The sequence below is a fragment of the Capsicum annuum genome, chromosome 6 (genome assembly GCF_002878395.1).
Source record: "Capsicum annuum cultivar UCD-10X-F1 chromosome 6, UCD10Xv1.1, whole genome shotgun sequence".
NCBI classification, from domain to species: Eukaryota; Viridiplantae; Streptophyta; class Magnoliopsida; order Solanales; family Solanaceae; genus Capsicum; species Capsicum annuum.
The window spans coordinates 198584508-198605732 of record NC_061116.1 but is presented as its reverse complement, the minus strand read 5'-3'; the positions used below and the strand labels follow the sequence as shown (position 1 = coordinate 198605732).

Sequence of the window (21225 nt, the reverse complement as noted above, 5' to 3'; positions counted from 1 at the left end):
GGGGGGGGGGGGGCTTATTTAAAAAAAAAATATTTTAAAATTTTTAAAAATATTTTTAAATTAAAAAAGATGGAGGAAAAAAAATGCTCCTTTTTATTTTTTAAAAAAATTTTAATATAATTTTTATTTTTTTTAATTATTTTAATATAAAATCGACCCTCACTCGCACCCTAGATGCGTGCTTGCACGCATGTCATCCTAGTCAGCCATTTTAATGCCACATAGGTCTGGTCAAAGGATTTAAAATATTGTTTTTTAATGGGTTCAAGGGTACAGATAACAAATATGTAAGTAGGAGTATCCATATTACAAAACGGATATAGAATAAGAGTCCATCGAATCATTTTACCTAGTTGTTAATTAAACAACTTTTAAGCACTTTTTGAATGAGGAACAAAACGTGAGAAAAAATGATTCTTTTAAAAGATAACTACATAACTTAGCAAACATAAACTCCTAAGTACCCTATTTAGTCTAAATTTCAATTAATTATAATTCATAGTCCCTCTTGCCTATTTTTTTTTTTGCCTTTTCATTTTTTCTCCTTATTTTTATTTGTGCGAACTAGCAAATACAAATACAAGTGCGAACTATATAAAATACAAATAGAAATGTGAACTATAACATACAGATACAAGTGTGAACTATCATTTTGTATTTTTTAATTATTAAAAAGGAACGATTGATTTTCTTTCTACGAATACTTATTTGTATTTATTGATACGAGTTGTATTTATTGATACAAATAAATACAATTCAAATTTCTATAGAAATACAATATATACAAATACATATTGTATTTGTATTTGTATTTATAAAATTAATTTTTTGATTTATTTGTAATTGTATTTGTATCAAGTGATATTTGTTTATTTACAAATACAAATGATAATTTTGACATATTTACAAATATAAAATGGTACATTTGTATCAAATGATACATTACATATTTATATATTTTAGAATCAAGAAAATACAATGAATGCATTTACTTGTTTTTATACAAATACAAATGATAAATTGTACACAATCACGGCTAAATACAATATGCAATCAACTTACAAATATAATTTTTTTTTTTTTTTTAAAAAAAGATATCAACAAAAATAGAATAAATATACAAACACAACAAAACTACAATACAAATATAATCTAATATAATATACAGTCAATTATAAAATATAAATACAAAACATTTCTTAAAAATACAAGTGTGAATTATATAAAATATAAATGACGGTGCAAAGTAAGAAATACAAATACAATTGCGAACTATAAAATACAAATATAAATGTGAACTACAAAATACAAACACAAGTGCGAACTTTAAAATACAAATACAAATACAAATATAGTTTTATCAATGAATACAAAAATATAAATAACGGTGTGACTACAAATACAATAAACAATTGTGGTATTTATGTTATCATCCATGACTTGTGCTCGAGTAGTCATGTTTTTTAAAAATACAAAAAATATAAAATAGAATAAAAAAAAGTACCAAAAAGAAAGCAATAAAAAATCAAAGAAGAAAATAAAAGAATAAAGATAAATAGAAGTTAGAGATAGAAGAGAGAAAAAAATAAAATGAAATAAAATAAAAATAGGAAAGAATAGAAAAAAGAAGAAGAAAAAAATGAGGAAGACACGAAAAAAATATAAAAAAATAAAAAGAAAAAAATGATAGTGTTTTTGACGAGACTAAATATATAATGTATTTATATTTTTTATGAGTATAGATCACTGAGTAAAAGTGAATACAATGATTGTGAAACGAATATAACGGCTAAATAGGTATTGTATTTATATATAAATATAGATTATTGATAAAATTAAATATAGCGAATATAAATTGAATACATCGACTATAAATAATAATTATATAAAATATGATTATGTAAGATACATTTTACAGCAAAGTATAATTATTTCTGAAAGATTCCTTATTTTAAACAGATTCAGAAGGAAATCATAATTATGAATTTTCATTTTAGAATCTTGTTAATCTGTTTTTTTTTTCTTTTTTAAGGAATCTAGAATACTCTTTTCCATATCCACTCATGTCTAAAAGAAAGATTATTTTAAAAAAAAAAAGAAAAAGAAAAAAAATAATCACGATTGTCCCTTTGTTTTCCAAGGTGAAAACAAATAAGTAAAAGTTATTAAGCAGTTGAGTGGATTAATAGTAGCGAAGAATATGTGAAAAATATCTATATTTAGGTGAAATTTACAGTTATGTATCCTGAATTTTTTATAGATTTTGTGACTTCTTAAACTATTTTTTTACCATATTTAACTGACATATATTTGTCCCTTATCAAACATTCTTTTCCTTATGCGCTCAATGTTCGTGAAATACACATAGTGGTTCAAGTGCCAAATATATATTAATTAAATACGGTAAAAAATAGTCTAAGTGGTCATGGGATCCCCGCAAAGTTCAGGATGCGTAACTATAAATTTTTTTAAAAGTACATGTATTTTCACACTTTTTTTTCTTAATAGTATCAACAACAAAATACCAAATAAAATCTCATGAGGTCTGAAAATGGATAAATAACTATTCTCTCTGTTTAAAAAAGAATACCTAATTTGACTTACTATGGAGTTTAAAAAATCAAGAAGACTTTTGAATCTTTTAATTCTAAGTTAAAGTTATGCTAAATGTAGTAAAGTAACCTTTAATCTTGTGGTTTTAACTATGACGTCTGAAAAGTTAAAATTAAAGTATTGCCCAAAAAAAAAAACGTAACTTTTTTTAAAACTGATTAAAAAGAAAGTAGGTTATTTTTTTAAAAGAACAGACGGAGTATAAATCTACAAATATTATTATGCCTATTATGTTACTTCAATTTTGTGATCAGTTTATTCGAAACCTTTTACTCCCTCTGTCCCATTTTATATGTCATCATTTTCTTTTTGATCCGTTAAAAAAAAATTATATTTTTTATTTGGTAATTATTTAATAACATGATTCTCATTTTATTCTGATCTCGCTTATTAAGAAAGACAACTAAAAAGTAAATTTATTAAAAGCGCAATTTTATAAACTTTACAAAGTTATCACTTATTTCTTAAATTTTGTGTCCGATTAAATGACGACACATTGAGACGGAAGTAATTCTACTTTATCCATCTTAATATATATGATGCATTTGGATCGGATATAAAAAAATGTTTTACTGGAAAAGTTTTTAAACTCAAGATATAGACACCTGTAATATTTATATTAATTTATAAAATTATTGTATTAAAAGTAAAATAATAAATTCAATTCCTTTTTTGCACGTAGTAAAAAAAAGATTAGGATAAAGGGAGTAAACTAGTCAACATTTCGGTTGACCACCATTTACTACCTTTCCTTTTTAACTGCCTAACGCCCCGCTCACAACGATCGGATTCTCTCTTTATAACTTTCAATGAGTACAACAACAGTGAAGAAAAACGGGATTTCCAGTCTCCGATTGGCGGCAATGGCGAAAAAGCGACGCGTCGGAACGACGATCTTCATGCTCCTTTTAACTCTCTTAGCATTCGGAGCTTTTGCACCTGCCTTTGCTCCTCTTCCTTCTCTCTCTTCTTCACGTTCGAACCTCGCAAGGCTTAATTCTGTGGTATGAGTGTGAATTTTTCTGTTTCTTAATACATAATTCAAGTTTTTTAGGAAAATTTAGAGAAGAGTGGTTGTACTAGTACTTTTAGTTGAAATGTTGGTTATTTACAATTTGAACTTGTATAGAATTATTAGGAGTAATTTTTTGTTTACATTTAATTTGTATTATTCAGTGTAGTAGTAGGTTAAGGATCAGAAAAACAGTAGCCTAGTTGTGATGAATTTTGATTGACATCCACAATATGAACTTGTATAGACTCATTAGAAGTAATAACTTGTATTTGCAGTTAATTGTATGTTCAGTGTATTAGTAGGTTAAGTATCAGCATAAAAATATTTGAATTATTATGAATTTCATAGGGCAGGAAGGACACAATGTCTATCTAGACTAGTTTAGGATTGACGTGTATCTGATTGATCAATTGCACTTAATTTGTATATTCTGTGTGTAAAAGTAAGGATCAGCGTAAAAATAGTCTGATTGTGATACATTTTATAGAGCAAAGGTTTATCCAGACAAGATTAGGATTGACGTGTAGCTGATTGATCAATTGCTTGAATACTAAAAAAAATAAATGGATTGGACATTTGATCTTTTCGCTGAGATAAAGGCACTTAATTTGTGTATTCAGTGTGTAAAAGTAGGTTAAGGATCAACATAAAATGTTTTAATTATTATGAATTTTATAGAGCAGAAAGGATACAAGGTCTATCTGGACTAGTTTAGGATTGAGGTGAGGTATAGCTGATTGATTAGTTGTACTTAAATTGTATATTTTGCAATAAGGCTCATTCAAAAGTTGTATGCTTCTTTAAATTGGCAGGGTGATGAGAGCAAATTTGAGATTGCGGATGACATGTTCTGGAAAGATGGGAAGCCTTTTCAGATTATTGGCGGGGACTTGCACTATTTTCGGGTTCTTCCAGAGGTACTTCAGTCTATGGGGTATTCTACTAATAAATAATCATAGGTGTACAATCTTCTGATCATAGTGTACTCCTGAACATAGTGTATAATCTTGTTAGAGTGCTCCATTGAAGTAAAGCAAACTTAATTGATAGATAACTTCATAAGCTCTTGAACTCTATATTTGGAAAATACTGATTAAAAAACTCTAGTACTGAAGTAATCTGTCTAGAGTAAATAATTTCGTTTGGTGCAGATTCTGCATAAATCTATAGTCTTTCAGTTCCAATTTATGAGACATACTTTCCAATTTCAAAAATTAATGTGGCATATTTCCCTTCTTAATGTGTCCCAAAAAGATATATCGTATTTCCTTATTTGGAGAAAAGTGTACTTTAAACTTCTTAGAACTTGTTTATAGTCACACAAATGTCTAGAACTTGTTTTAGTCACACAAATTGCAAAAGCCTTTCTTTCTTAAAAACCAAGAAACTCCATGCCATGTCAAACACTGGTACATAAATTGAGGCAGAGGGAGTAGATGCCATGATGACAGTCATGCATACAGAATTTCCCCCACGTGAAATTTGACACGTTCTCTCGTCTAAAAGGAATTCTGTACTTTCCATTTAATTGTTCTTTGAAATCTATTAGTGTTGTACAAGTTACCTATAAAACAACACCATAAATGCCTTTCTGAGTAGCTTCTGTTGTTGTACATCAAACACATCAACAAAAGTTGTAGTGATAGTTCATGGGCGTAAAGTCAAACTTCCATTTTATGTCCCTGAAAGAGTGGTGAAAGCTGACACTTCTTTTTTCTTTTTCTGTAAGCAATGTTTTCTTTTGTAGTTTGATAATGTTGATTTGAATTGAGACGTTGATATATAAATACTCTCTCAGTACTGGGAAGATAGACTGCTAAGAGCAAAGGCATTGGGCTTGAATACCATTCAAACATACGTCCCATGGAATTTGCATGAACCAACAGAAGGCCAACTTGTTTTTGAAGGAATAGCAGATATCTTTTCATTCCTCAATCTTTGTCAGAAATTGGATCTCCTGGTGATGCTTCGAGTTGGGCCTTATATTTGTGCAGGTTAGGAACGACTTCTACAAATTTGAAGATTCCTAGCCATTTTTGAATAAAATTTTTCATAAAGTTCATCCTCCGAGAATTAGTTGAATACCTCAGTTCTCATAAATTATAATTGTAGTGGCCATATGTTGTTTCACTTGTGAAATGTTGGAGGAAGATTAAGATCCATAAAGTTCATTGGGAAAAAAAAAAACATCTCCACTGTCTTTGAGTCAATATCTCACTAAGTCTATGCAAGTTCATAGAATGTTAACTCTTTTGAGTATAGGGAACATGTAGCATCTTTCTTTATCTATGTAAGTTCGTATAATGTTTAACTTTTTGAGTATAGGGAACGTGTGAAATCTCTCTATAGGGAACGTGTGAAATCTCTCTTTAACTACTGCTGCAGTAGGTCTAAGGAGTTCTTTTACCATTTTCTATATAAGAGCTTTCTCTTACCATTATCTATATAATAGCCCAGGAAAAAACATAAAATTGTGGTGCAAAGAAGTTCAATATATATTGCAATTATAGCTATGCACTGCTCAAAGTTTTCAAGTATCTTTAACCAAGAACAAAATTCTGTTACGCCTTTATCAAATGGAAAAATACCAAATTTGGATGAAAAAAAGAGAAGGAGCTTCTAGATCTATCGGAAAGGGTTCTCTAATCCATCAAAACAGCCTCCAATTTCCTTAATTTATATAGACCATAAAAGGCTTATGGAGAAATTACTTATAAGCAAAAGGCTTAAGGAGGTATGGATGGGCATCAAAAACCATACCGTACCTGCTTCATTATACAGGCGGATTGACAAAGTGGCTTTCTTGTTTATTAGCTATTACAATTATCTCTACTAAAATTTCTAATTAAATGTGTGCATGTTCTCATGTATAAACTTCAATAAGCAGTCCATATGTACTTAAATAAATAAGGTAGGTAATAATTGGATCTCATTATTTTACTTTTTCCATCTTTTGCTGCATAAGCTTATCAGGAAATCTTTTGGAAATGTTTATGATGTGTTTTATGTCAGGATATTTTTTGCTTCTTTCTGCAGAGTGGGATTTTGGGGGTTTCCCTGCTTGGTTACTTGCAATTGAACCTGCTGTAAAACTAAGATCATCAGATCCTGCTTTCATTGATTTGGTATGTTTTATAATAGGACACATTCCAATTGATTTAGTTGCTTATGGATTTCTTTGTGCCCTTATATGCTGCCAAGACTTGCAAAATCCCACATCGACAAGTCAGTTGCTGATCTTTCTGGTCTTATATAAAATTAGGCTTATATAGGAGTTCACACTCTTGTTGGGATGAACAATGCATTGTCCAAGGGATTCCAAGTGTACAATTGTATCACCAAATAACTTCCATAATTGCTTTTGTGGCCGGCCTTTCTTCTATCAATATAGAGTAACATTTTATCAACGGTTCGTAAACCGTGTTTTTGATGCAATGAATAAACAGTAGTGTGGCTCTCCTATGTCTAGAAGAAAGAAGATAAAAGAGTAGCTTTCAAACAACACTTTTTCTTTCTATTATTTTGTGACTCAATTTTGAGAATTTGTAGATGGCATCAAGTGGTCGCTAATTTCTGTTCATGACTTCTTTTTCTTTTATTAATGAGAGTTATGCAAGCCTATTCAGCTCAACGTTAGTGGCAACTTTTTTTTACATTCAACTTCATTTGCTAAATTTGGTGATATTATACGTACTTATTATTGATATAGGTTGAAAGATGGTGGGGAATTTTGTTGCCGAAGATAGTCTCTTCTGCTTATAAAAATGGCGGCCCTATCATAATGGTCCAGGTGAATTGAACTTTATAAAACTTACTTCAATATAACCTAGCTGCTTATCCAGATAAATGCAACTCCACATCTAGGGTAATAGGTTATAGCAAATTGTAAAAGCGTAGCTAGGTGCTGTATGTTCTTATAAATATGATCTATTATCTTGAATTGCTGTGATCTGCCCTTCGAATACCTCACTTTGACATTGATCAAAGATCATCAGGGCCTTAATATGTTGATAGTCAAACATAAACAAATACGGAATGTCTTTTACAGTCATGGAATTGCCTTAGTTTCCTGTAATGAAACATTTTTTTTGCCGAAGTTGGAATCTACAGAGCTAAAATATGGCATGTATTCAGCCAATATCTGAAACCCCATTGCTTGTCTTAATAAGTGGTACATTTGAAAATCCATCTGTCACATTGGTCCTTAATTTTGAGTAACAGGATGTGTAAATTCCAATCCAGTGAGGAGATATGAACGTTATGTACTTTAATGTTTGCCGGGTTTGGTACTTGATTCCTATATTTGGATACAGAGATATTAGATGTAAACTAAAGATATGACATCTCGCATTGTTTTTTTTTCTGAAAGAAAAAGAACTTTCAAACATACTGAGAATTGATGGTTCACATTTTTAGTGACCTACATTACATATGCGAATGCCAGATTTAATCTAGCAAATGATTCTTTGGGTATTCTTTTGTTAAGATTATGTAACATGCTGTTAAGGATTATATGGAATTCCTTTGAAGCGCCAAAATCCAGATAAACTTGGAGGCCCTATGGTTAAACTGTGAGCTCCAACTTATTACTCAAATACTCGTGAAAAATTGTAAGTTTAGGAGTTTGCATGTTCCATACTAGTCTTACCCCATTTTACTTTACTTGATACTTTTGTCTCTGTCCAGCTTTCTTTATATATTGCAGTACCTATTATCTCAGGATTTTTAGATAATTTTTAATTACGTGACCACCTCATCTCAAAGTTTAAAAGTGGGTACACTTTTTACTTTGTTGTGTTCTCAGCATGGCCTAATTATTTTTTCATGATCCAAGTATGGGAATTTTTTTTTGAATAAATAGTGACGTGAGATTTGAAGTCAGGAGCTATGCCTACTCTAGTACCATGTTGAATGAGTGAACCATTAGAGATTGGATGCTTTTATTTATTTCTTTATGTCTTGACATGTCCTATCCTTCATGTGCTGGTTTGATCCTTTCTTCATTTGTAGAAATAGCTTTTTAATAGTGGATAGGGATGAGAGTTGAACTCAGCATTTTACCTGATATGATATAACTCAACACCCTCCCCCACATATAACCCAATTTTTGGGGTCCACTCGTGAACTATGGTGCCAGCTTGCAGCTGCTGCCTGCTAGAACATGTTGCAAAAGGTTAGCTCTGATACTATATTGAATTGTGTGACCATCTCATCCAAAAGCTTAAAAGAGGACACTTTTACTTCCTTGATTATGTACTTAACAACAACTTTTATTGTTTTACCTAATGTTATTTGTCTTTGAGATGACATCACTGAAAAGATCAGCCAATGTTCCATTAAACATTTGAATTATCATACTAAGTAGCCAGTCCATAATTTTTAACATGCATGGAAGTCTAATGCCATTATGATGGAAGCTCTATTTTATCACCCGACGGAGTACTTGGCATTCCATGATATGCTTTCTATCATGTTTCAGCTTTTATATAAGCCAATACATTTAGATTACATTGAATGGTGAAAATGGGACAGATAGAAAATGAATTTGGTTCATACGGAGATGACAAGGCCTACCTGCATCACTTAGTGAGAATAGCCCGCAGACATCTTGGAGATGATGTTATTCTGTAAGTTTATGCTATGCACTTGGTTGTTTCCTATCTTCTTCTTCTTCTTATTTTTGGATAAAGGTAACATTGTGTTCATCAGCACCAAGTTGGTGCTGGTATCAACATTTACAATTACACAATGTCTTGTTCAACTTACAAGAAGTCAAAAAATGTTTCTGCATCATCCACATAATTTTTCTTGCACCAGAAATGAGAAGAAAAAAATCAATTCATCTTGGTTATTTCCTCTCTTTTGACTTAAACCTTCTCAGAATTGTAATAAAGTTGCTTGGTTGCTGGCCTTTCAATTTATTTCTTTCCATATGTGGGTGTCTGATTTATCCCTGAATGTAATGTCATTTCTTTCACCAACATGCTTGATACAGGAGATATCTTTTATGGCTTGGTTTCAATATATTATACGTTACCTCTATTTTTGTTCTGGAGTTTAGCATATTCACTTGCTAATGGTTAACAGATATACTACAGATGGAGGTTCAAGAGAAAATCTTAACAAAGGGACTATTCCTGGAGATGCTGTCTTTTCAGGTAGCAGTTAATAACCACCTGTAAAACTTAACAATTTAACCAAGTAAAGGTGCTATCGTCTCCATCAATGTGGCTTGTCACATGATGATAGTTACTTGATAATTAAATTGATAAAGTAGTAGGATATTATGTAGCAGCCTCGAACAGTTATGCGAGGATACTTTAATTGGTAAAAATATATTAGATTATTTGTCTGCCTTTCTCTTTAGAAGTTTCTTGGTTGGTTGCTTTGGTTCTAATCATGGATTCTTAATTTTAGCTGTTGATTTTTCAACTGGAGATGATCCATGGCCAAATTTTATGTTGCAGAAAGAGTTCAATGCACCAGGGAAATCGCCACCTCTTTCATCGTTAGTGTCTTTTTGCTTCTTCCTTTTGTAGCTCACATCAGCTGCTACAGATGATATTGATAAGTTTGGTATCTAGGGAGTTCTACACTGGTTGGCTCACACACTGGGGAGAGCATATTGCAAATACTGATGCAACTGTTACAGCAACTTACTTAGAAAAGATCTTGTCAAGAAATGGATCAGCTGTGCTCTATGTGAGTACTAACTCTTCTGTTACTATAGTGACATACCATTTCTTGATACCAAGCTGATTTATGCTCTTTCCCCTAGATGGCACATGGTGGAACAAATTTCGGGTTCTATAGTGGTGCAAATACTGGTGCAGATGAGACTGATTACAAGCCTGATCTTTCATCATATGATTATGTGAGGAAGTTCCTAATATTTTTCGGTTAAAATTTCTTGTTCTATCATAGTAATCAAACTGAAAACAATCTTGTTCAGGATGCACCTATCAAAGAATCTGGAGACATAGACAATCCAAAATATCAAGGTGTACTAATCTGAGTATATACATGTACTCTTGCTTTAATTTGTCATGAGACAGTTTTTTCCTTTTCATCTTTTAACTTATTTTCTCTGAAATTGTACTAATGGTGGATAGACCATTGGGTCATGGAGCAACCTCTATATATTTAGCAGTTCCTATTTTACTGCTAATTGGCCTAATGTGCATTTGGAGTTCTGTTTTCCCATTCCATGGAATTAATTTTGCGCTGGTGGATGGATGGATTTTTACTAGATTAAATGATTAAAGGGGTGTTAGGGACTTCTACTTATCAGTTTGGGACTCCTTTTCTGTTCTTCTTCTTTCTTTTTCCCCTAGAAGGAAGAAAGACTTCTATTTTCATGGACAAATAACTATCATGGAAAGTGAATGATGACTATCTTTCTTCTCTCAGATAATCAAATTGTTTTATATCTCATCAATTGTTTCCTCTTAGTAGTGTAACTAAGGGTCTAGACATTTTAAAAAGAAGTATTCCTTTGCATTCCATTCCCATGTTCAGTGCATTCCATTATAGGATAGGAGAAAGAAGAATCTGGCCGCTTTAGAGTTTGAATTTGCAGGAGAAATATGGCATATGTTCCTATTGGAATGACACGTGCATGCCACACACTGTAACAGAGTACTGCCAGGCATGCATTTGTCACTTATGAGACGACACAAACAGTATGAAGCAGAACATTCTTAGGACATTGTTTGGAGCTAACAGGGAAAAAAAAAATTAGATGTCTGTTTAGAGTATTTGGGTCCATTGGCAATTGGTCTAGTCGTCATTTCAATGAAGTGGGATGAAAATCGATATCTACTAGGGTTCAAATCCTAACATAGGCAAAAAGTTTTAAGTGATATCTTTCCATCCGCCTAAGCTACCTGTATTGGTCGGAGGAAGCAAGTACCTGGTGGATTAGTCGAAGTGTGTGTAAACTGGTCCAGGCACCACCGTTATTTAAAAGAAGAGTTTTGGGCTCATTGCAGCTTTAACTTTGGTTTTTAAATTGGAAGTAAACACCACCTTTATATCCCTTATGGCAAAAGAAAGTATCACTTGATTTTTAAACATAAATGATTCGCTAACCTTCTCGAGAATTCTTTCTCCATTTCCAACTTTTATTTTAAAGAATGTTATTTTTAGCTGCCTAATTATCTATTGTTAATGAACTTTCAGCTCTTCGGAGGGTGATTGCTAAATATACTGCAGCGCCTCTTGCCTCAGTTCCTTCCAATAATGAAAAGAAAGCATATGGACTCATTAAGTTGCAGAAGACTAAATCGTTGTTTAACATAGTTGATACCACAGACTTTGATGGTATCACTGAATCTGAAAACCCTCTTGCAATGGAGTCTTTGGGCCAGGTATAAAACACTCTTGTCATTGTATGCACTTTTGATAGTTCCGAGTTTGTAAAAGTGCCAGTAGGATATAATCCACCTCTTTCAATGTTCTTTTTCAGATGTTCGGCTTCATGCTTTATGTTTCTGATTACAAAGCAAAAACTAATGGAAGTTTGTTATTCATACCAAAGGTAAGTGGTTCTGTCATATCACTGGTAAGCTTTCTTTCATGCGAGTATGTTTTCTTGAGCTTATTGATAGTTTTCATCTGATTACTACTGGTAAAGGGTTTTCAGTTAAACAACTGTATTCTTTTCAACTTCCACTTTGGAGATTCACAGATGAGAATAGTGCTATCCCTTTGTGTCTCATTCATGCAGGCAGTACCTGAATTTCTTCTCCTTACTAAGAAGCTGTATCTCTGAGCAATAGAACTGTGTTGCTCGGACTCTTTGAAATTGTTACTGCACCCATGTTGGATTCTCCAAAATGCACTACTTTTGGAGTATTTGACATGCGCCTGTCGACATTTTTGAAGAGTCCAAGCAACATAGCAATAGAATAATATGTTTTTAAGAGTCCAAGCAACATAGCAATAGAATAGTACGTTCAATGTACTTTGACCATCGTGTAATAGGACAGCTACCTCATCATAGCCAATTGGTAGGGGCAACCTTAGTAGTCATTTGAACATGCAATTTCATCTCGTGATTTGAAATCATGAGATGAAATCAACGTTTGGACGTGTGATTTCATCTCATGATATAAAATCATGAAATGAAATCCCAAATTCTCAAAAAACCATGATTTATGGTTCCAAATCATGATCTTTTAACTTTTTTTTTTAATACAAAATTTGGCCCACATAAGTTAACATTTTGTAAAAAAGAACCCATCATTTTAAATTTTGTAGGAAAGACTCATGCTCGGAGTGAAGAGGTTGTACGTACCACGTGAAAAAATTATATCAAAGAATAACTAGTTACTATTATTGTGGATTAGTGGATCTTTATGAAATTATTAAAGCAACTACTGCTGAACAGAGAATGAGAAGATCCATAGTTTGTTCATCAGTTAATGGAGAATATATAGGCTCTAATACAACGCTGAGTCCTAAAGGAATACAACAGCTAATTACAGTCCTAAAGTGATATAATAACTAAGTACAGCGGTACAAGCAGATGACTAATGATATAATTACAAATTATTCTCGTATATCTCTTTTAGGCCCCCGCAAGTTGGTGTTGACGTCTACAATACCCAACTTGTCAAACATATGACTGAAAGAAACAAGTGGAAGTGGCTTGGTTAGGACATCAGCAACCTGATCAGCAGCATGTAGGTGCTTGACTTCGACCTCTTTGCGTTGCACCTGCTCACGGACAAAGTGGAGATCGATGGCAATATGCTTCATTTTACTATGAAAGACTGGATTCTCGCAGATGTATGTAGTTCCAATATTATCACAGAGTGCGCGGAATGCAAGCAAAGAAATAACGAAGCTCACGCAGGAGGTTGGTGATCCAGTTGGTTTCTACGAGAGCAGCAGCTACAACTCAGTATTCAGCTTCAGTGGATGACCGAGAGACGGAACGCTGCTTCTGGGAGGACCACAAAACTGGCGTACTTCCAAGGTATATAACATAGCCAGTTGTGGAAGTTCTGTCTACAGGGTCACCAGCCCAATCAGAGTCAGAGTACACCATAATTCGACTATCAGTCTCACGGGTTATTTGAATCCCAAAGAAGGAGGTCTGTTTGAGATATCGAAGCAATCGCTTAACAACTTTCAATGATTAGCTTGAGGATAATGCATAAACTGGGAGAGTTTATTTACTGTAAAAGCGATCTGGTGAAGGACAAATATTGTAGTTTGCCAACAAAAAGAGAGAGTCATCAACAATAGGATCAACTTGATTTACACTAAAACCAGTAGAGACCGACATAGGAGTGGAAACGCCTTTGCTGTCTTGCATATTGGCTTCCTGGAGAAGGTCTTCTACATACTTTTGTTGAGACAACAGAAGGCCACCTTGATATGACAAAACCTTAACACCCAAAAAGTAGTTTAAGTGGCCAAGGTCCTTGATAGAGAAACGTTGAGCAAGGGCATTGATAATTTTTCGAATACCATGTTCTTGATTTTCAGTAACAATAATGTCATCCACATGTACAAGGATATAAATAGTGAATCCTGAATGATGTAAGATGAACAAGGACGAGTCAGATTGTGATTTGAAATAGCCTTGTGTTACCAGAAAGTTCTTGAGCTCGGTGTACCAAGCTCTAGGTGTCTGTTTGAGACCGTAAATAGCTCTGTGAAGTTTGCAGACATGATTGGACAAAGTCGGATGCTCAAAGCCAGGAGGTTGTCTCATATAAACTTGTTCCTCTAAATGACCTTGCAAGAATACATTATTTACGTCAAGTTGATGCAACGGCAATTATATTGAACAACGATTGCGAGAACTAGGAGAATAGTTGTAGGCTTGACTACCGGACTGAAGGTGGAATGGTATTCAAGTCCAGGCCGTTGAGTGAAGCCTTTGGCCACTAATCGTGCTTTATACCTGTCAATAGAACCATCAGGTTGATGTTTAATGCGAAATAGCCACTTACAGTCTACTACGTTCTTCGAAGGATCGTTGGGAACCAAAGTCCACGTTTGGTTTCTCACAAGGGCATCAAATTCAGCTTGCATAGCAGCTTTCTAGTGGGGTTCACACTGAGCTTTCTTGTGGGAAGAGGGCGTTTTTGGACTTGGAAAGTGAGCAAGAAATTTAGTTTGATGTTTGGGCTTAAGAATGTTATTTTTGGAACGGGTAACCATTGGGTGACTTGGCATTGTGGTGGAAGGTGCGGCTGAAGTGATTTGGCTTGGTTGTGTGTTTGCGGGGGTGATGATAGCCGACAAATTTGGAGTAGAAGGAGCTGCAATAGAGGAAGGTACGAAAGGTGGCAAATGTATGGTTTTACTAGATAAAGGCAATGACTTAGGAGCTGAAGATGGATTCCGTCGTTTATAAGTTAAAAGTGATGGATTGTTTGTTTGAAAATGGGTGGTTTGCTTCGTGGAAGAAGGTGTAGAGAGGTTGAGCATCTGCCTAGAATTTGAAGAGGAAATCACAGCTTCATTAGATAAAGAATTCTGAGCAGAGTTGAGGATCATACTTGAACCTTGAGATTGCTCTCTGGTTGTGGTGATTCGCATGGGCAAACTTTGTGGGCAAGGTGCACAGTGCACACGTAATAGCAGGAAGAAGTTCCATGTTTAACTTTTGAGCTTCACAGGTGATTTGGTTGTTTTTCTTTTCAACTGTTTCCCATGATTTAATTTGAAAATTTGATAAATGAGAGAAGATACTTTGAAAAGGAAAATTATTCTCAAAAAATAAAACATCTCTGGATAAATATATTTTTGAAGAGATTGGATCAAAGCACTGATGGCAATAATATTTGTTGGAAAAATCCAGGTATACACATGGAGTTGAATGAGGCTCAAACTTATTTTTGGTGTATGGTCGCAACCAAGGATAACATAAACACTCGAAAGTTCTTATGGTTGGCTGGCTACCTTGTGAGGTATTACTTCCTTGCTTTCGATTGTTGTTGTTTCTTGAAGGTGCTTGGTTGTTTCGTTGAGCAATTGCAGCAGTGATTGGTGGTGTCTGTTTGACATCTTCCTGCTTAAGAAAGACCTCATGGTCAAGAAGTTTCTCATAAAGTTCTTCATAGGTGATCATTGTTTCACATGACCGGATGGCCGCAGAAATAGCATTATATTCAGGACCAAGGCCTTGGAGGATTCGCATGGTAAGTTGCACATCTGTAATTGGCGCTCTACCGATTGCAAGTTCATCGGAACGTATGTCATGTAGATAGTCAGTGACAGACCGAGAATCTTTGGTGATATGGGCTAATTCATCTTGGAGACTGATAATTCTAGTATGTGATTTGTTTGCGAAGGCAGTGTGCAGGGATTTTCATGCTTTGTTTGCCATTTTGGCTGTTGCAACAGTAGCTGCAAGTGTAGGTTCCACCGATTCCAAGATGGCATTCTGAACAAGCTGATCTTGGCGAAACCAGTTAGTATAAGTTGGATTAGGAGTGCTTTCATTGTGTTCTGTAAGTGTGGTCGGAGGAGCAACGATTGTGCCATCAAGGTGACCGAAAAGGTTGTGTCCATGCATGAGCATCAACACCTGTGCCTTCCAGGTAGTGAAGTTGTTGCTGCCTGCAAGTTTGATGGGTAGTTGAGATGCAAGATTAAACTGTACAATGGTAGTGCTGCTGACAGTGTTATCTGCATTGACAATAGTGGCTTTGGTGGCTTTTTGCGTGAGGCAGTAGGAGGTAGGGTTAGAGAAAAAAATTAGGATCGTATTCGTGTGAGCTTTAGAGCCTTGATACCATAAAGCAACTACTGGTGAACAGAGAATGAGAAGATCGATAGTTTATTCATCAGTTAATGGAGAATATATAGGCTCTAATACAACGCTGAGTCCTAAAGCAATACAGCTAATTACAGTCCTAAAGTGATACAATAACTAATTACAGCTGTACAAGCAGATAACTAATGATATAATTACAAATTATTCTCATATATCTCTTTTATTTATGTATACTTGAAAGTTTGTAATATATCACAAACATTTATATATAAAAGAAACATGGAAATATGCAATTTAGCAATGCACTATTTAGCATATTACGATATCCTATTTAGGATTGCTCATTTGCTAACATTATATAAGAATTGGGGAAAATTTAATAGTTTTCAGAACTTGTGGAGTTTTCATGTTTATGAGAAAATATAAAACTTAAAAAGTCCAAATTGCATATCCAAACACAACTTCAGCTTCATTTGAAATGATTTGAGATCATGATTTCATATTGGATGGCCAAATGGGCCCTTAATGTGTCTGTTGATGTCTTTAGATTTTGGTTTGAGCTTGTAAATTTTATTTTAGGAGAAAAGGAAATTTGATGTAAGGAACTTTTATTTAACTATTCATTGTCTCAACTCTACAAAGGAATGACTCAATATGATTTTGCAGGTGCATGACAGGGCGCAAGTATTCATTTCATGTACTTCAGATGACTATGAAGAAAATCCAAAATATGTAGGCACTGTAGCTAGATGGTCAAACACTTCAATCAGGCTTTCTAATACTCGATGTACTTCTGATAACAGAATTTATATACTGGTACATATACTCTCTGTTCTTCATTTCTAGCAATGCTTTTGAGTTTTGCTGGAGGTAGACCTTAGTGTAACTTACTGTTAGAATATTAATAGGAATAACATATTGAATTCTACTTGGAAAGGGATTGTAATGTAGTGTCCTATTAGAAATAAGATTGGAATGTAGTGTCTATAAATAAGGTCTCAATGTAATAATTTAGAGACAACAATTCAATAATATTTTTCTCCATTATTTCTCACACTTCTTTTATTGATTTTGATAAAAATTTAAGCAAGTTCTTTTAGAAAATTAGTGCATGGATCCACAACCAGTGCTGCGTTTTTAGAGGATTGTAATGAAATAGAGTGAAATGGTTTAGAATGGGTATACAATTAAAAGGACGTTAGAAAGGAAATCTTATCTATGAATCTTATCCAATCATCTATAATGCAATAATCTTTCTGTGCTCCAAATATAAAACAAAACAATGACACAGTCCTCAGGATTAGTAAGATTGTCATTTATATACACGTAAGAATTTCCTTTCATACCAACTGGTGCTCTTCTGCTGTTATTCCCAAATTATGAAGCAATATTAGGATTAGGAATAAATAGGGTGAAATACTTTAACACCGCCTGAAAATTCCTCATCCTGGCACCTTTTTCAGTGAGTGTTTTTCTTGAAGCAGTTTACCCCCCTAAACTCTTTGAAACTAGGTTTAGCACAGCTCTTCTTCTGTTTTCAGTGAAGTAGCTGGCAGAAGAATGTCCCTTCTTCATCTCTCCCTTCTCCTCCTTGGTGTCCTCAGTGCGTTCCCTTAATATGTCCTATTTATATTGTCAGGGAAACATAAAGGAAAATGATTTATTTTCATAAAATTCCATTGTTTTTTGGGGTTCTTTTAAGATAATTAACTATGAGAGGTCGTACTCCCAATAGCTTCCTTTTTAACTTTGACTTATATTTTTTTGTCCCAATTTCCCTATTGAACTCTTTTCTTTTTCTTTCGTGCTTGGTCTACACTTTTCCTCATGTGTAGTGGTTATGAAGCAAAAATAAAAATTAAAGGAATTCCACTAGTTGGTGGAAGGAGATTCCATCCAGAGTGGAGAGTGGGGAACGGAGTTTGAGAAGTATTAATGGAGAAAGAACAGGAGAGAAATCTCTTAAAAAAAAAGGAGGGAGGAAGAGTGGAAGGGGAGACAAAACAGTGAAAAGGAAAACAAGAGAAACTAGATGATGGGTGTAGGAGATGGGGAATGAGAAAAAAGAGGAGAGGAAAATATGGTCCATTGTGCCACTGTAACTTGGAAAGATACCTTTAACTGTTCAACCTATACATGTAAGTGAACTTCAATGAACAGGAGCAACTGCATTGTTTCTGTAACTGGGTCATTTCTCCAAAAAAATGGAAAAGGAAAACACAAAAATGAATGAACTGTATCATTTTCTAAAGAAATTGCCATATCTAGTAATTTATTCACATTTCAGTTTGCTACTAATGGTGATGACAGCAAATCTCGTCTTCCTAACTTATCTGATTATTTTGTCTTCTACTTTGTTATTCCCTCGTCATACAGGTAGAAAATATGGGGCGTATAAATTATGGACAATACATTTTTGACAAGAAGGTAAGTTCAGAATAGTTTGCATTTACTTCCGCAGTCATCTGAGGTATTGGGGGCACATTAAAATTTGTACATTTGTATAAATGAACTATGAAGCAACTTGTCTCATTAATGATTCAATCATGATACAATATATGGATCTTATAGTCTTTGCTGGATTTGAGATAGGTTCTGCATAATCAGGTATAAGCATCACCAAAGTGTGCTACTTAAGAAAAGCTTGAGTTGTGTAACTTTTGCATGATTGAGCTATGAGAACACTTTATTTGGATTCTGTATGTGAATATGGACCATGTATTTAATGCTAAAAGTTCATGAGGTAAGAATTCCTAGACTGCTTATGGAGGTCACAACCCTTACCTCAGCCAGTAAGATCTAACACCCCTTTACTCCCAGGCTGAACATTTGTAGCGTGTATAACATTAACATAGACGATGAATAAGTGAAGTACAAACTGTTTCATTATCCAGTTCCTTAATTCAGAAACTCCATTTTGTTGAGGAGTATATGCACAAGATGATAGATGCAAAATTCCATTGGAAGACATAGAAGACGAGAAAGGTGCTAAATACACTCGGGGTGCATTATCACTGATTAACTTATCTTAATATAAAATACCAAATCGATTACAAATTTCAGCACAAAAGCCATGAAAGATGAAATAACTCAGCTATATTTCATTAAAAATGACCAAATGTAAAAAAATCTGTGTTGCTGGCATATGGGGGTGGGAACCTGACATGGGAAGGGATACCACACCCATATCTAAATAATCCTTTACAAGAATAATATAGTGCTTTTGTCATTCCGATATCGGTACTATTAGTCTGCTTCAGCACATTTTCCTTTCATTTTTTAGTTTCAGCAATTTGCTTTGCTTTCTGCCCTCTTTTCTGGCCTCTTCCTCATCACAAAGGTATAAATTTTGAATTTGATTTGCAGGGGATACTGTCTCCTGTTTATTTAGATGAAGAGCCGCTGCAGAAATGGAAAATGTTGCCAATTCCTTTTCACAACCTGAATGAGGATCGAAAGATCAATTCTGTTATTTCAGATGCATACATCGACATTAGAAAACCTGTACAGAATAATCTGAAAAGCAAAAGAAGTAAGTTTTGGACTTATTAATAAGAAATATGAGCATATAGTAGAGTTTTGCGTGCAAGTGTTCATACAGATGGAAGATTCAGTGCACTGCAATAAACCGGTGGATAATGACACTATTCATTGTTTGCAGATTATCGTCCGGAGCCATCTTTCTACACTGGTCATCTTTCAGTTGATGAAGTAAAAGACACTTTTTTGTCATTTCGTGGCTGGAGTAAAGGGGTTGCATTTATCAATGGATTTAATATAGGAAGGTTTTGGCCGGTAAACTCTTTTATCATTTCATTGATATTTCTTTCAGTGATCAGATAATAAAATCCCAAAATTCTTTCATTTCTCAAAACCGAATTTTCTCTGTGTGGCTCTATTGCAGTCCTTTGGACCCCAGTGTAACCTTTATGTTCCTGCTCCAGTCCTGCAAGAAGGGAAAAACCTCTTGGTATGTTATGATTTGTGTAATTCCTTTTGTATTTATTCTCCCGATCTCGTATTAAAGGTAACACAGAATAATATGCCGAAAATAGTACTAGTAAATTCCTGCATCTATTTTTTTCCTGATAATCAGTTTGATTTTCCAAATTGAACCTGATTTCGTTCCCACATCATTATTTAGCCTAGTTACACTAATTTTTTCAGATTCCTCTATTTCGTAGATGTTGTAAGATGAATAAACCTCCAAAATTACTCATGCAATTACATTTCTTGTCTTACATCTAGGTTATTTTCGAATTAGAGACTCCAAATGCTGAGTTGTTTGTGACCTCAGTTGACCATCCAGATTTCACATGTGGTTCTTCCTCAAATTCACAAGTACATCAAATCTGATATCATCATGTCTTATCCAGACCTGGGATGCTTGATTATCTTCATCGTATTAGCTGAATGAGTGTCCATCCATTGGTTCCTAAACATCATGAGGACGTGGTCTGGAAACAATGAGAAAGGTAGAGAACCTGAGTTTGGAGTAAGCATCTTTTGGGCATCAACCGTTGTATGTGAATAGTTTGTACTCTTAGCTTCCTACTCAGTAATGTCAGTTTTACATGGAGAAACATAAAACCTTCTCTCCCCAAAATGTTGGCGGAGATAGTGAAGAGCTCAATGAGGTGAGATGATGTTGAATGTTCCTTTGTAAATAGTGATATTATTGTTGCATATTGATCCGTACCTGTTTGAGTTCTTCACATGTTATAAAGTACTTGTTTTGATTTGTTAAGCACCTTTGCTTTGATTTAAAATTGTTTCCTTGAATGACACTTACATACATGTTGAAATGGTGGGTAAAAATTTTCAACCTTGAGTTATAGAACCATATAGCAACAATAAA

General features: G+C 34.0%; 1 protein-coding gene across 2 annotated transcripts; it reads left to right on the top strand.

Moving 5' to 3' along the window:
• Positions 1-3348: 3348 nt before the first annotated feature.
• Positions 3349-21114, top strand: LOC107876085 (beta-galactosidase 17). Of its 2 annotated transcripts, none has more exons than XM_016723085.2 (19): positions 3349-3617; positions 4441-4545; positions 5427-5622; positions 6665-6753; positions 7338-7418; positions 9161-9255; positions 9716-9786; positions 10046-10136; positions 10213-10330; positions 10407-10502; positions 10581-10629; positions 11810-11997; positions 12096-12167; positions 17034-17183; positions 18744-18794; positions 19734-19899; positions 20029-20162; positions 20272-20337; positions 20616-21114. In XM_016723085.2, exons 1-19 carry the CDS (start codon positions 3423-3425, stop codon positions 20721-20723), a joined length of 2121 nt encoding a protein of 706 aa, XP_016578571.1. In that variant the 5' UTR covers positions 3349-3422; the 3' UTR covers positions 20724-21114. The 2 variants fall into 2 exon arrangements, with proteins under 2 accessions (XP_016578571.1, XP_047269681.1); XM_047413725.1 differs by having other exon boundaries at positions 6641-6753.
• The last annotated feature ends 111 nt before the right edge of the window (positions 21115-21225 follow it).